At 53.7% G+C, this 15096-nt stretch overlaps 2 protein-coding genes across 6 annotated transcripts; both read right to left on the bottom strand.

Annotated features, from left to right (window-relative positions):
- Positions 1-1394: 1394 nt before the first annotated feature.
- NGRN (neugrin, neurite outgrowth associated) lies at positions 1395-3063 on the bottom strand. The gene is made up of 3 exons (XM_088139323.1): positions 2627-3063; positions 2440-2550; positions 1395-2366 (listed from the first exon to the last, which is right to left on the bottom strand). Exons 1-3 carry the CDS (start codon positions 2728-2730, stop codon positions 2132-2134), a joined length of 450 nt encoding a protein of 149 aa, XP_087995449.1. The 5' UTR covers positions 2731-3063; the 3' UTR covers positions 1395-2131.
- Positions 3064-4703: 1640 nt separating this feature from the next.
- Positions 4704-14729, bottom strand: TTLL13 (tubulin tyrosine ligase like 13). Of its 5 annotated transcripts, none has more exons than XM_088139301.1 (16): positions 14516-14649; positions 13848-14136; positions 13588-13628; positions 12914-13032; positions 11232-11362; positions 10922-11078; positions 10609-10752; positions 10279-10364; positions 9527-9752; positions 8803-8987; positions 8332-8520; positions 8030-8213; positions 7296-7496; positions 5913-6255; positions 5190-5430; positions 4704-4956 (listed from the first exon to the last, which is right to left on the bottom strand). In XM_088139301.1, the coding sequence occupies exons 2-16, from the start codon at positions 14123-14125 to the stop codon at positions 4785-4787; spliced, it is 2697 nt and encodes an 898-aa protein (XP_087995427.1). In that variant the 5' UTR covers positions 14126-14136; positions 14516-14649; the 3' UTR covers positions 4704-4784. The 5 variants fall into 5 exon arrangements, with proteins under 5 accessions (XP_087995427.1, XP_087995424.1, XP_087995426.1 ...); XM_088139298.1 differs by lacking the exon at positions 4704-4956 and adding an exon at positions 4971-5107 and having other exon boundaries at positions 14516-14727; XM_088139297.1 differs by lacking the exon at positions 4704-4956 and adding an exon at positions 4975-5107 and having other exon boundaries at positions 5187-5430.
- Between the last annotated feature and the right edge of the window lie 367 nt (positions 14730-15096).

Raw genomic sequence — 15096 nt, 5'->3', positions numbered from 1 at the left:
GTTCGTTAACAGAGGCGTTCGGAACCCGAGGTACCACTGTAGATGAGGCCTCCCATTACTGCTTCTCTTCCCTGAAAATTCTGTAATCTGGTATGATGGGCATTATCCAGATCTGTCTGCCTCAATGGGCTCTTGTGCCACCCCACAGTATTTTTGTTTTTTGTATTCTTACCCTAATGCTCTCGGCTGGACCTTTGATGCTCAAATACGATAGGGTTAAGTTTCACTCTAGTGGCACAGTTTGATAGCTATGTGCTTTAATACGAATTGTAAAACCTATCATACACGCTGTGCATCTGGGATTAAGCACTGCTGCCCGATGAACTTTTAGATAAAAATCACCATCCTGTATAAACCTTAGACCTTCAGGAACTGCAATACACTCAGACCAGTTTTCCACATGGAGAGAGGTTGAGACTGAGGACCTTCCTCTGCTGGCGCTTAACCGCAGTACAGACCTGTTTTCTTGGTCTTGTCCCCCGCCTGGAGTGAGACAGACTCCAATCGCCTTGGCCTTCTGGTAAGGCTGTGCCCCCCCCCCCCCCCCCGTTCCCACACCAGGCAAGGACAGCCTCATCAGATGACCTCTTGGTGGGAGGCACTTGGCCGTTTCGCCTACCATTGTTCTGCTTTCCACCCCCAAGCCTAGCCATGGATCCCCAGCTGAGTCATGCTACGCTGCTCAGCCAATTCTGTGGCCCATATCAGTTTAGCACAAGCCTGAAAGAGTCTGGTTGCTGAACGGCATAACTAAAATAGTGAGACCCTCGCCCCGCTTGCCTGCTTATGACCCAGCCCCTTTTGACCCCAGTGCTTTTTAAAACACATGATTCAAGTTGGGTACAAAGAAGAGGGGGAGGGGAGGGGCCCAGGAAGGCATGCCCCCTTCCCACTGCAGGGCCAGGACTGCCCGATTGTCTTTCTGTGGCTGATGACCTGCTGAAGAGAACCCAGCCAGCCCCTTCGCTCTTGCATTAGCAGGGGAGCAGTGTTGCTCAGGGGCTCGGAACAGAATCACGACAGACAGGAAAAGGAAGAGGTCACAGGGAGAGCCCATCTCGGGGCTCTCGTTTGCTGCTAATCCAAGTGGGGAGGCCCTGAAACAACCGTGCTGGGTAGCCAGGCGTGTGCTGCAGATCAGCTTGGGACACTTTTCTTCCCAGCCAAGCCCCCTCCCCAGATATGCGTGCTTGTCTGTGGGAAGCTGCCAGCCTTGTCCAGGATGACGAGAGCAGGCCCTGAACGGCTGCCATCCCAGCACTGCCAGGCCTTCCTCGGAGCCTTCCATTCCCCACCCTTGCAAGGCTCCCGCTTTTGCTCCTGTCCCGTGGAAACATTTGGGGCATGAATTCAGTTGGGGTTTACTGAAAAAAGTTGGAAATAAGACATTTGAGGCTTGTTGATCACAGTTTATTTGGCCCTTTCTTCCTCTGGACCATTCAGGGGCAGGCTTAGGGCTCTTCCGTCTGTTAAAGGTAGAGTACCAGCACTTCCATTCATGAAACTGGGTTTTGGGAATAATCAGCAAGCAAGAAAAAAGACCGCTTTTCGTAAGCCATTTTAACTATTCCCTCACTGTCTAAACTGCCCCACGGAACAGTAAGAGGCCAGGGGAGGGAGATGTGCAGCCCCGTCCATCCCTCTCCCCAGAATCGCTTAACTTTTGATGCCAATTCCACGTCGATCGATTTAAGGAGCTCTTTGCCCCCCACCCCCACTCTTGCTCAGGAGGTATCAGCATCGATTACCGGACAGGAAGAGCAGCAAGAAACAGCCCCTCCCGCAGGCTGATGGTCACCAGGTCCAGCATCCACAAGAGACATCCAGTGGCCTCACGGAGTTCAGCCCTGCTGCTGCTGGCAGTCCAGCCTGCAGTTAAGTCAGGAAATTCTTCTTACACTGCCCCAAGAAAGAAAGACGCAGTTTGCCCAACCCTCTGGTGCACTTCTCCGTTCTCTGTCGAAAGGGTCTCTGCGCGGCAGCTTCACTGCAATGACCTGCTCAGCCCGGCCATGCACCGACCACGTGGGATGGGCTGGCGCAGGCTGCTTCGCCCGAAGCCCGAGCAGGAAATCGCCGGAATCCCCGCTTTCCGGCCGCCCGGGTTGAGCCAGGGGGGGCGAAGAAGGGCTCAGCGCCCCTTCCCCGGCCCTGCAGGCAGGCGCGGGGCTCCAGCGGCGCGGGGCGAAGCGGGGGCGGCCCGGCCGAGAATGTCCCGGCTGGCGCGGGCGTCCTGCTTCCTGCCGCGCTCGGGGGACGGGCAGAAGCGGCTCCTCAGCACCCTGCCGATGACCTCCTGCGGCACTCGGAAGCCTTGCGCCAGGCGGGCCAGCGGCCACTCCTCGGGGAAGGCGCGCCGGAGATGCCTGCGGAGGGAAGCGAGGGCATGAGAGCGGGGCGGGCGGCCGGGCGCGCGGGGGGCCGCGGGGTCGCTCTTACCGGATCTGCTCCATTGCCCGGCGGGTCAAGGCGCGCTCGGGGGGCTCCGGCGGCCCCATCAGCTTCCGCAGCCTGCGCTCGCGGGTCTGCCTGGCGCGGCAACGCAGGCTCCTGCGGGAGAGAGGCAGCGGTCAGGCGGGCCGGGGGCGGCGGGGCGGCGGGGCGGCGGGGCCGGGGCGCCGCCTACCTCTCCAGCTCCTGCTCGTCCAGCGACGGGGCCCCTCCGTCCGCGCGCGCGGCGGCCAGCCGAGCCAGCACCTTCCGCAGGTCCGGCAGCCGCGGGGGCTTCATGGCCGCGGCGCGCTGGGGGGCGGCTGATCGCGGCTGCGCCCCTTCGCCTCCGCTGCTCCGGAATCGCCCGCAAAACCCGGCGGAGGAGCAGATCGCGGGGGGCGCCCCGGGGGCGGCGTCCTGCAGTTCTCCGCTTCCGCCTTTCTGGCTCCCGAGGCCGGGGGCGGCTTCCGCTTGGGGCGGGGCGGAGCGCCTTTGCAGCCTGGCCGCGCCTCGGCCTCCGAGAGGGGGTCCGCAGAGGCGGGGCGCCGGAACCCGCCCCGAGCAGGCGGCGGATCTTGCGCGAACTGGGTGGGCTGGATGAGTTGGGGATTCCGTGTTGCTTTACGGTGTAGCTCTTGGTTCCATGGTTTATGTTGCATTTAACGTGTTTGTACACGCGTCCGATGTTAATAAGCCATTTGAAAGTCCCGAGAGGCCAATCTGTTTTGTCTGGCTGGAAGTCTGTCTTTGGGACGCCTCCGGAGAGTGACAGTAGCGTCAGGACAAAGCTTGGCTGGAGTTTTGATTGAGCCTTACCCAAATATCATTTGATTGTTCTCCAGCCGTATATTTAATTTTTGTCCCGTTTGCCACAACAGGTGGGTAAGGAGGCCGTAGCACAAGGCTTCAGTTGCAGGGCTCCAAGCTAAGGAAACAGGCAGAGGACACCGATCTTCTGCCGGATCGCTTATTGGCTGGACAATAAAAAACGAAGAATGGAAAGGAAGTTCCTCGCCCCCACCCTGTGCCCATTAGGGGCAGAATGGTGTCCCTAAGAGAAGTGATCAAAGTGACCTCATGCCACATCCCAGAGAGAGGCTGCCAGGCAGCTGATCTGGGGAAAAACAGGGCCCGGCCTGGAAAACACCATCTCTGTGCAGGTGAAGCTACTCTTTGCTTTCCTTTTTGCCTGAAAAGCCTCTTGTATCCACTGGCAGAATGGATGAAAGCTCATCAGCATCTGCGTTGTCCAGCTAAAACCCTTTAGGAAGAGGGGTTCAAGCACTAGTTATTTTTCTGGCTAACTTAGATGAAGCATTTTGCTTGACTGGGCAAAGGGAAGTTGGTCTCCCCTTAGAGAGACCTGGTTTTCAGTTCCCTCCGTGGTCTATAAACTCTGGAGTTGACCTCAACAGTAACAGCTTCCGGGGCCTTGTTTAAGGAACAAAATCCACCCCTGCCCTTAGCACTCTAGGGAAAAATGGAGGAGGGTTGGGATTGACCTGCATTTTCCAATTAACATCTGGAAGAGGCTGCTTAGACAAGCTAGCCCTTCCTATTTACTCTTGCCAGCTGTGAGATAACAAACTTCCAGCTCTAGCCCCAATGAGATCATTATTCCCCTCTTTTGTCATAGCAGCCGCCCAGGGCCTGCCAGATACTTAATCCTCATTAATATCTAACCTCCCTTTGCTGATGCCTAAATTGAGCAACTCCAGGGGTGGAGAGGAAAAGAGAGATTGCAGGACTGTAAAACTTGCCCAACAAAAGTAACCCCTTGGTGAGTTGTTCTTGCTGTTTGGGCTCACCTGGCAGATTAAGGAGGGATTCCCTGGCACTGTGAGTACATTCGGGGACAATTTCTTCATAAAATTTCTTCAAAGCTTGTCACTGTCCTGGTGTTTCTCTTGGTGTTCTTGTTCTTTGGTATCTATCCTGCAAATCCTAAATTAAGCATTGACACACCAATTAGCAGCAACAGTCATCTAACAAAGCTTAACAGCATAAGATTCGGTGAATCCTTTTTTACAAGATGACCGCCAGCATGGAAAGCTTTGAAAGAGTAGCTAAATCATGAAATGTAAAGCCAACAACTGTGAAAAGCATAGGGCTGCGTGGATGGAAAGAGACATAAATTTGATAAAACAATAATAATAAAACTGTTGCCCTTATCAAGCTCTGCAGGAGGTTGAACTAGACAGCTTGCCTGATCCACCGTCAGGGTTCCTACAAAAATGACAGGGTGGGCCTTGTAAGTGAAAGGACAGACCAACCCCAGCGGGTAGAACTGTATAAAACTTTAATATAAAGTTGGCTACAAAAGAAACCCCTTTCCTAGCCCATAGGGCTTTTCAAGAATTGTCCCAGGGCTTGGGCAGCCTGACTGGCATCTGCAACGGGAACCTGGCATGCAGAGAGCACATGGGAGGGATACAACTAAAGTGCATAAAACTGTTCTCAGAACTGGCTGTTGGCTGGAGGGGAAACACAGCTCTGTGGATGTGGACGCTTTCAGGAGAATGGCTGAAAGAGATGCAGGTGTCTGGATGCATCCATGGCAGAGATTCGGTCTCCGCTGGTGCCCCTCCTGGCGCAAGACTCAGTAGTAGGTGCCCCCCAGCCCCAGTTCTTTGGGCTCCAATAATCCGCTGAGATTTCAAGTCAAGTTCCTTTCCTGCAGAAAGAAAAGCCAGCTGGCTAGGATTCACAGGCTCAGCCCCAACTCAGGGTGGGGGGAGAAGTCAGGGTGCTGCTACCTGGGTTGGTTGAGATGCAATGCAACCACCTTGGTGGAGCGGTGGGGACTTCCACGCCGGATGAGGGGGGCTGAAGCAGAGTTGATGGCCAGTCCGTGCACGTCAGCGCGGTTGAGAGGGGCTGCTACAGACGGGAAGGGGAAGCTGCTGTATATGGTGCCCGGTGCTTTTCCACTGTGGGACAGGCAATTCAGGGAGCCGGAGCTCATGTACAAGGGTCTCTTGCTGGAAGAAGGGCTGTCTGCAAAAGAAAGCGGGTGGCTGGAGGTCTCGGGCAGAAGCAGGCAGGGATCTGCAAATCTACAAATGGACCCTAATTTCTGCTGTGCCCGGAGCTCCACAGCAGCTTCACCCGCTGGGTGAAGTCCAGAACCACCTTTGCCCCTTTTCTGTTTCCCAAACAGTTGCTGGGGGTCAGGAGCAGAATAAACTTGTAGCCAGGACTGACTGCAGGGAGATGCACAGCCTCTCATTTCACCCTGCCCGCCCCCATGTTAGCTACACCAAGGTTGACTAAGGGCACGATCCAGATCCAAACTGCAGACCCAGCATTGTTTCCTCCTCACAGGGCAAAAGAAGGCAAGGCTTGTGCTTTCCAGACACGTCCCTCAAACTTGCCCAAGTCTGCAATCGTCTGGGGGCCCTTGCATTCTCCTGAGACCTGGAAATCCAGGCAGGGAAACGACCTTTGCAGGGCTCCCCAGCTCCCAGCCTGTTACTCACTGCCTTCTGCTTTCTTCTTGGCACTGGCAAAGCGCCGCCCTCCTGCTTTCAGCATCCGAGCAAGAGTGCAGGGTTCGCCCACCATGGCGGTGCCAAGCCAGCTCATGTTCTTGGATGACTGGAGGTGGAGCTGTGGCTCGTGAGGGGGGCCAAAGCCTGACAGGGCTCCTAGAATAGTTGGGATGAAGCCTTGGTTTCCCAGCAACTGGACTCGTGCTGTGGGTTGCTGCTGCATGATCTGGTGCCCAAGCTCCTGGGCAGAGCCCCTCAGGAGGGAGAGGGGGACGAGGGTCATCAGGTCCTGGGTGTTGTAGTTATTAAACACATCCTGGAGAAATTGAGGCTGGAAGACAAAAACAGCAGGTTGAAGTTTTGGAAAAACGACTTTCCTGCATCATCCATTGGTACCTGCCAGGCTCTGAAAGATCCCCTCCCAGCAGATTCTCTGCAAAGACTCAACTTGCACTGCAGGAGGCATTGTTTTAATGCTGCTCAAATCAGAAAAGGAGAGCCAGTTTGGTGCAGTGGTCAGGGCACCAGAAAAGAAACTAGGAGATCATGAGTTCTAGTCCTGCCTGAGGCAAGAAGCCAGCCGGGTAACCTTGGGCCAATCGCTTTCTCTCAGTCCTGGGAAGAAATGAGCAAGGGCAAGCCACTTCCGAAAAACCTTGCCAAGGAAACTGCAGGGACTAGTTCAGGCAGTTGCCAGGAATCCAACACTGATTCAAAGGCACACACATACAAATCAGAAAAGTATTAAGGGCAAATCTAGGCCCTTCCAAAGTAGGCAACAGATTGCTGCATTATTGGGGGGGGGGGGAGAGCCAAGTCCCAGGCCAGTCATTAGGTCACATCAACAGAAGCAAAACTTCCATGGGATTCTGCTTTGATCAGATCCCCCTTTGAGTACCCTCCAGTTCTAGGCACCAGGCTTTAAGAAGGAAGCAAACACACCCAGACACAGAGGAGAATGGGAGGGAATATAATCAGGGGACCAGAAACTGAGGCCTATGAAGAGAGAAAGATCTGGGGATGTTTAGCCTTGAGCAAAGACAACCGGAGGAATCCAACAGCCCTGGCAAATACCTCAAAGGATGTAACATGGAATAATCCATTTAGGTTACAGGAAGACAGATTCTGGTTGAAAGTTAGGAAAAACTCACTGACAGGAGAAGTGGTGGGCTCCCCTTCACCAGGCATGTTTAAGCAGAGGCCAGACAGTGCACTGCTGGGGAGGCTGTATTTTGAATTCCTGCCCTGAGCAGGGGTTGCATCTGACAGCCTAAATGGTCCTGCCCAACTCTAGGTTGCCATGATTTCCCCACTGGACCACACGGGTTCCCAGCCCTTCCTTGGGATGGCAGGACTGTACCAGAGGTTCACCTGGCTCTCTGAGATGTTGATATGGGGCCTCTGGATTTCCATGGGCTTTGGCTCGGTGCTGCGGAGCAGGCGGGTCAGCTGGTCAACAATGCCCAGTCCCCGGATGAGATTTTCTCGCCGCAGGAGGGCCTTGACTCTCTCTACTTCCTCTTCCTCCACTATGGCTTGTGGAGTCATGCTGTCATACGGCAAGGAGGGCATCTGGGAAGAGGAATGACTGCTCATTCATTCAAAAATGCACATATGCTTACATAAAATAACTTTGAAACACTCCCCTGGAAAGCAAAACCAGACCCTTCGGTTCTGTAAGGTTAGAACTGATGCTGTGGGTTCAGCTTCAGCCCCTCAGGTCGTCCTCAGCCCCACTCTGACCAGCTCCTCTGCAGCTCCAAGTCTGAAGATGCTCCCTCAATCCCTAGCACTGCTACTCACAGGCCTCTAGTGAGTCCTTTGCCCTTGACATGGGCCCATCACACAAGAGCAGCAACTGGCCACCAGCCAGGAAAGGGAAGGGACAGTATCAGATTTCAGCCAACCGGCGGCTGCTTTTGAAGGCAAAGGTGATCAGGATCAGGAGAGTTTTTGTTTCTCCTAAGTAAATGCAGCGCTGAGTGGAACTCCGCCTGGATTTCATTTGGGCAGAAATCAATGTATTTGTTGCGCAGAAGCTAAGAGGGTGTCCCACCCCAGCCCTGCTGAAGTTCCTCCTCAGCCCACAGATCCTTGCAAAGTACCTTGGGGCTCCAGGTCTTGCTGTGGCTGTATGCCATTCGGGTGAAGGCAGCCTTGCCCTTGCTCTTCTCCTGGGACTTCTCTCCAGCCGATTCCCCCTGTAAGCTTTCCTTGACTTCCCTCTTCTTCCTCCCAGCCGTGCTCTCCCTCTGCTCCTGCTTCTGGCGGATCTCCTCCAGCTGCTGCCTGGTGAGGAAAGAGTCACCCTGTCAACAGCCACACAGGGCCTCACAGGTCTGCCTGCTTGCATGCATCATGAATTCATTAGCCTGGCAGGATACAAAAGCCCCCACTTGCCAGCTACCTGGCACACTCTTCTCTAGCCTTGGAGGCCACAGTCTCTTGGAAGAGGGATCCACTGTGCTTGAAGAAAGGAGCATACTTTTCAGTGCCACATGAGGGGAAGATGCGCCGGTAGTGGCCCAGGTGGTTGTTCTCGTATTTCTCGGCTTGGGCCAGCCAGGCGGCCTGGCTGCTCTCCATCTGTTCACGCCTGAAAGATACGAAAGAGCTGGCTATAAACCACAGATCCACTGTGCCCCAAAGCACCTTCATGCCCTGTGCTGCATCCCACTCGAAGCACCTCCAGTTCTGATTTTCTACCGTTGCGTTACCATCTCCCCTGCAGTGGCTGGAGAGAGAATGCCAACTCAGCACTGCTTGGGAGTGCTCTGGATAAAGCCACCACAAACATGGCAGATGTGAGTGGAACAATGAGGCTTCCTGTCTACTTTTCCTTTGCACAGCCATGAATTCCTGGGGCATACAGAGCTACCTGGCTTCTCGGGGCTGCTGGTGGGCCTGCAGGAGGCGCTCCTTCACCCGCCTCTTGTCTTCCTCCAGCACCTTCTTCTTGTCACAGGCACGCAGGTTAATGAGATTGATTGCATCACAGAGTAAGGCATCCTTCACTTCCCGGTCCAGACGGGAATCCGTGGTAAAGCTGGGGGAATGGTTGACCTGAAAGAGTGATGGAAGACCCCCAAGATAGCACTCATGCTCCTTCTGAACTGGGGGATCCTTAGGAGTCCAGCTCTTTCATAGGATCACAAAATCTCTCCTGATATCTATTTTTTTAATTTCTGAAAAAAAACAGCTTATAAGGCTGTATTTAGAACCTAGGTTAGTAGAAAATAATCGTTAGAATCAAAGATGGGCATTACTTCAGGCAGAGGAAACCTTTCCTTTGGATCTCAAAGAGCAGCGCTCAGAAAATTTTCTGCTGGAAAGTGATGATGGGAAGAGCTTTGACATTTTCAACCAGTAAGAGCTGACAACAGAAACTTGACTGGTCAGTGTTCTTAGTTTGAAATGTCTGTTTCTACTGCTTGATGGATGTTTGAAAATGTTGTCCTACATCCCCAACTTTCAAAATCGGTAAGGACACCATACCTGTTTTTTCAAAATTCAACAGATGCTAGAGCAGGTAATCCAAAAGGGTGGGATACCTGACGGGCAGGCCTGCCAAGCAACCCTTCCTGCTTCTGACTGGCACTTACCTCCAAAAGCCACGGCTTGAGCTTCCGGTCAAGGAGGATGTCAAAGCCCAGAATCTCAAAGCAGGCACAACCAGAGATGTGGTTGGGGAAGCAAGTGCGATAATTGTGCTTCAGAACTGGGTGAGCAGCAATGAGTGTTTTGATTATGATGTCCTCAATGTCCTGCCACAGTTCAGCTGTGTCATAGCTGTGCTCCCGCATCCAAGCGTTCAGGGTGGACAGCTTCCTATTGGGTCGGGTGAGGAGAGGAAGAGCTGCTACTCCAACCCTGCCCCAGGATCACAGAGCAACAACGCCAAATGGGAATTCTAGACCCTCTCCAAGGGAATCTTGTTTTCCCTTAGTGCGCAGCCAGATCCTGCACGTTCACTGAGGTATGCACAGAGAAGCCTGCTGTTGCCAATATTCCACCTCATCCAGTGTGGCCTGACTGGTTGCAGCCACTTGCTCTAAGGCAGAGAGTTTTCTCCCAGCCCAGTTCCCCACAGCTCTTTCTGAGTTGGAGATCCTGACAGAGACTTTCCCGATGACGATGCAGGCATGCCTTATTGCCCCCTTCAGGAGCAACACACATGGCTCTAATGGAATAAGTCAAATGCCTAACCTTTCTCAAAGCAGCCAACTCATGGAGTTGAAAAAAGTTGAGTTTCCTGCAAATGGACACCTGATCTCCTATTCCCCCCTCCCCCACTGCTGTGCCCACTAGCAGAACCGCTGCCCCCCTCCTGCAAGGAAATGGGCACAAGCAATACCTCTTGCTGCCTGTGTTGTCATCCCGCACAAAGTTCTCATTATGCTTGTTGATGGCATAGTTGGTCAAGTGCATGCAGATGTCATCCTGTGAGAGAGATGTTGGGAGGGGGAGCGTGATTCTCTGCTTCTTGAGACCTTGGAACTCTCCTCTTGTCTATCAGCATTCCTTCACCGTCTTACTGCTGCCCTGTGCCAGCTCAAGGAGCAGACTTCCCAGCCCAGGAGCTCTGCAGGTCCAAGGACAGCCCAGGACAGCACTCCCAAAGCCCCATCAGACACCAACAGCTTATCTTCCTACAAAGTGAATGCCAGTTCCTGGGCTTCTTTACCAGGTTGCTGCTGTTGGGCTCGATGTACCTCATGGTGGCAAAGCGGGCCAGCCCCTCCTCATAGACAAAGATCTTCAGGGGGTCGCAGGAGGTGACCAGGACATAGATACGCATGTCAAACTTAAAGCCATCAATGAGGAAGGGCTACAAAGAGAGGATGAATGACAGAGTCAAGGGAAAGGAACATTTCCTGTTAAGCCGGTTCTAGCACGAGTGATCCTCAGCCGAGACTGGCGTTCTCAGCTATGTTAGGAGAGCAACGGCTCAGCTCTTGCTGTCACAGGGCTGCACAACTGCTGGCCCCTAGGCCTACCTTAGTAATGTACTGCTGGCAAATCATGTGCTCGCCATGCTTTATTTCCTTGGGGTTCCGGGTAATGAAGATGCCCCGCCCTTGACAGCCACTGTCTGGTTTGCAAATGTACGTCCTGTTTTTTCTCATTCGCCCATAGGCTTGGAAGTCCCCATAGCTGTGCAAAGACAACACCGTGATTGGCATGTAAGAAACTCCATGTGCCCCCAGAGTCTCCCCTCCTCAGCCACTTAGACTGGGAGGGTGCCCTGCAGCTGGCATAACCACTTTCCTGGGCCGCAGAGGAAGTGGTGGCCTCTCTCTCACTCACTCAGCTGGCAAACACCAGGTGCGTGGGAAGATGCTGTACTCCTTGGGGAAGAGCTTGAGCATTCGGTTGAGGTTGCGAGCAAGCAAGTCCTTGCGGCAAATCTCTGCCATGCCTGGAAAGTGATTGATTTTCTGAAATTAAGCAAAAACAAGAAATCTGCAGAAGAGGGGAAGATCTTGCTTGGATCTCTGACGAAGGAAATGGAAACGCCTTTGCATATCCTTCTTTGTTTCGTTGTCCTTCAGAAGGTTTTGCCCCACTTTTCAATCATGTAATAAATTTTCCTAAATAGCTTCAACATTTAAGGATAGAAAATAATCATAAATACGTGTCAAAAAACCTAACCCCCATAACAAAAAATAAATGTATGTTATCAACCTTTATTAATTTCACCTGATAACTAAACAAAGTGCAGTGCCACATACAAATAAATGAGAAAATATTATAGATAGGAACCTAGCTATATGAATTCCTATTTTACATCCTTCAGAGGTTCTTCTGATCATTCTCCACTATTTTGAGATACATGAAATATGTAGCATAAGCGCTACAACAAGCATAACAGGGAACACCCCCAGATCCTAGTGCCATGGCCCTGCCCACTTTGTGGCCTCCTCCTTCTCTCTTTACCAAGCCTCAGCTCCAGGAGAAGGCTTCCAGTCTTAATGATTTGGCAGTCGCCCTTCCCAAGGTATACAAGGCTTAAAATCAGAACTTTGAATTTTCTCCAGACAAAAAGCCAATGAAGGTTCCTTAATCCTAGCAAGATATCCAGGCAACAACTCAGAATACATTTATTCACTAAGTCTTTACAGGATAACAATTGCTGCTGCCAGACTGGGCTGCCTTGTTGATGCAATGTTTTTAATTATTGTACAATTAAACAAATTATCTTCACTGTTTTGATAGTGCTGCTAGTCACTTGAGCATCACTCTGGGCTCCCTTGGGTGTAATAGTGATTTGCAAATTAAATAAGTATTTGGGTAGCTACAAACAGTGATCTAGCCAAGGAATAGGCAAGGTAGCCTGGGTCCAAGAGCTCTTTGTCTGCTACCCAGCAACCTGATGCCTGGGGAGCAGGTAGGAAGGAAGGGAGAGAAAAGGTGGCAGAAAAAAGAATAACACAGAGTCAGAAATGGGGATGCAAAAAGGATAGGGTGGCCCACCCAATTTTCATTTTGCTCCCATTCAGCCACATCCCCAAACACCCCATGCCCTGCAGGAGGCTCTTAGCAGGAAAAAAAATCCAACCCAGCTATTACATTCTGCACAATACTCCACGCACTGTGGTATTCTGATCTAAATGTTACCAACAGGGTATACAAATCAGGAAACCAGCTATTTCTGCACAAGGGGGCTTGCAACTGTTCGGACCCCACAGCTTTCCCCATGACCCCAGAACCAGGTTAAGCAAATCATGCAGCAGAGTCAAAGGTGCAGAAGACAGGGAATTGTCCTACTGGTATGCTGACTGGTGGGGTGGGAGGGTGGGTGAGTAAGGAATACTCCCCAGAGAATTTATGCTTATCCCTCAAATCCCAGTAGGGCCACATGAAACAGTAAAAGCCAACAGTGCTATAGTGTCGCAGAGCCTAATTGGTCAAGGATGCTGGGGGTTTTCTACAGGAATATTTTGCATTATGTTGATGATAGCTCCCGTTGCCCTGGCTGTACTGGGTACCTGAAACCTCTTCATTTCCATGACACGCTCCAGTGAAACTGAGCAGTCAGTCCAGTAAACAGTCCACTCCTCATCCTCCCCCACTTCTTTCAGGCCACAGCGCCGAGCAGCACGCCTAACTGCAGCAAAATAAACAGATGGACAAAGCTGGTTCCAAAAAGGCATCTGGATGATCTTTTGGCCTTGCCTGCAGGAGCAGAAGCTACAGGCATTTGAGCATTAGGAATTATCATTCTGATTATTCAACCTCATGGTCCCCTCCAAGAGAGTCCCTGGAATCCTCTCTTCCCATGCCAGGGACCCCACAGCTCTCTTGGCTCGGACTAGTCAGCGCTGCTGAGTACAGGGTCCTTGCACTGCTACTGGCTCATTCCCGCTGTACTGTACAAAGCTAATAAAGGAACTAAAACTATATCCTCCTTTGGAATGCAAAACCTGAATCCCTGTATTGCCTGTTCCTTCCCAAAATGCCTGGGTGTGGTGCTCCTCCTCCCTCCCACAAAAAAACTGGACACTTAATTCTTTTTACAGGGGAGAAAATCATGTTAACTCTAGCTATTATTTTGATCTTGTGCCAGTTTCTTTGTTCTTGCACACAAAACGTTGCATGTCTGTGCCCTAGGCAATGCTCACTGTGTGAAGAGGAAACCACTGAAGAAGCAGCCCTAACTTACCACTTTCATATTTGCAGTTCACTAGGTTGATGGACAGCAGCCTAGAATTAAAACAGAGAAGGCAGTAGCACAGGGCTGGGAGAAGCTGCTGGAAGAAAAAGCAGCAACTGCTGCTGGGACTCCCACAAGGAGAACCACGCTCAACCTTGAAACCCCAAGACTTCGGCGATGACTTGGCAGCAAAAGGAGGAACCGGGAGGGGGGGGGGCTCCAGGCTCCGATGCAGAGAGGGCAACCAGCAATGCATCGAGGGAACACACCTATGTTTCCTCTTCCTTTTTTGCCTGGTCTCCTCTGGCTCGCATTCTTCTGCGGTTTGTTCCTCCAGGTCAATCAGGGAGAGCCCCGGCTGGTCATCGCTCCTCTGACTCTTGTGCCCTCGGCTCGGGGCTGGCTCCTTGTCCTGAGAGTCCTTCTGTCCGGCCTCCAGTCTTTTCAGGCATTCTTTCGCAGACTCATCTGACAGGCCTCCTTCCTCATCTTCCTCCTCGTCCGTTTCGTTCTCAGATTCGCTGCTTTCTTCTGCGTTGATCTTCATGCTCTCGGGCGCTTTTGCAAGGAGCAACGGAAGAAGGGGTCCCTTCAGCGGGGCAGCGATTGTGACAACAACTGCTACCGCCGCGATTATTACTGCTTCACCGGAGCAGCGCCGCTCCCGCCCACTTCGTCGGCCGCCCGCCCCTCCTCCGGCCCTCGCCAGCGGCCGCCCCGGGAGCCAAGCCGGGAGCCGCTCCCCGCGCATCTCCGGGGGGCGCGCCGGCTCGGCTGGGCCCGGGGGGAAGCCCCGCGCGCGCCCGAACTGCCCGCACCCGCCCGGCGGTCTCCCAAGGTGCTCCCGCCGGTTGCCCCAGCTGCGCCGCCCCGGCTCGCTCGGCCCGCCACCGTCGCGCCGGGCGACCCGGCCGCCGCTCCCGCCCGCTCCGCTCACCGGGCCCGGCGGCTCTCCCGGGGCGGCAGCGGCGCCTGGGGCTCCCTCGGGCCCCGACGCGGTCTCCATGCCGACCACGGGCCCCGCCCCTCAGGCGGCTTACGGAGAATGCGCGGGACCCCAGCGCCACAGCCCCGAGGGGCGTGTAGGCGGGACGCCAGCGGCCCCGCTCGTCACCACTAGGCGACCGGCTTCTGTGACGTGCCCAAGAGCTTCTTCGCCATTGGCCCGCGCCCTGCCCGTTGCAGCTGGGACATTTCCGCTGGCGAATGACGAGGCGGAGCTTGGCCCGTTGCTGGGCAGCCGGCCATCCGTGCCTGAACGGCGGGCGTTCTCGCGCGGGAGCCCCGAAGCCCGCGCGGAGCAACGGTCGGGGACGCTGGTGCGGGCGAGAGAGGTGGGTTGGTCGGGACGGAGCGCGCGCTTTGCTTGGCAAACGTCGCCTCGGCGGGGCACCGGGTGATTCGCGGCGGATACTGGACAGGTTGTACGCTGCAGCGGGGCGCAGGAATCTGAACGCCGAGGTTTCAAGGACGGAACCCGGGACTGAATCGGCGAAGAACCAGAGCAGATAGTCGAAA

Source organism: Python bivittatus, unplaced genomic scaffold (genome assembly GCF_059951505.1).
Source record: "Python bivittatus isolate LINGU-HERP-01145 unplaced genomic scaffold, Pbiv_v1 ctg000210_np1212, whole genome shotgun sequence".
In the NCBI taxonomy this organism is placed as follows: Eukaryota; Metazoa; Chordata; class Lepidosauria; order Squamata; family Pythonidae; genus Python; species Python bivittatus.
Note: the sequence above shows the minus strand (reverse complement) of the source record. Positions and strands in the feature narration are given on the sequence as shown.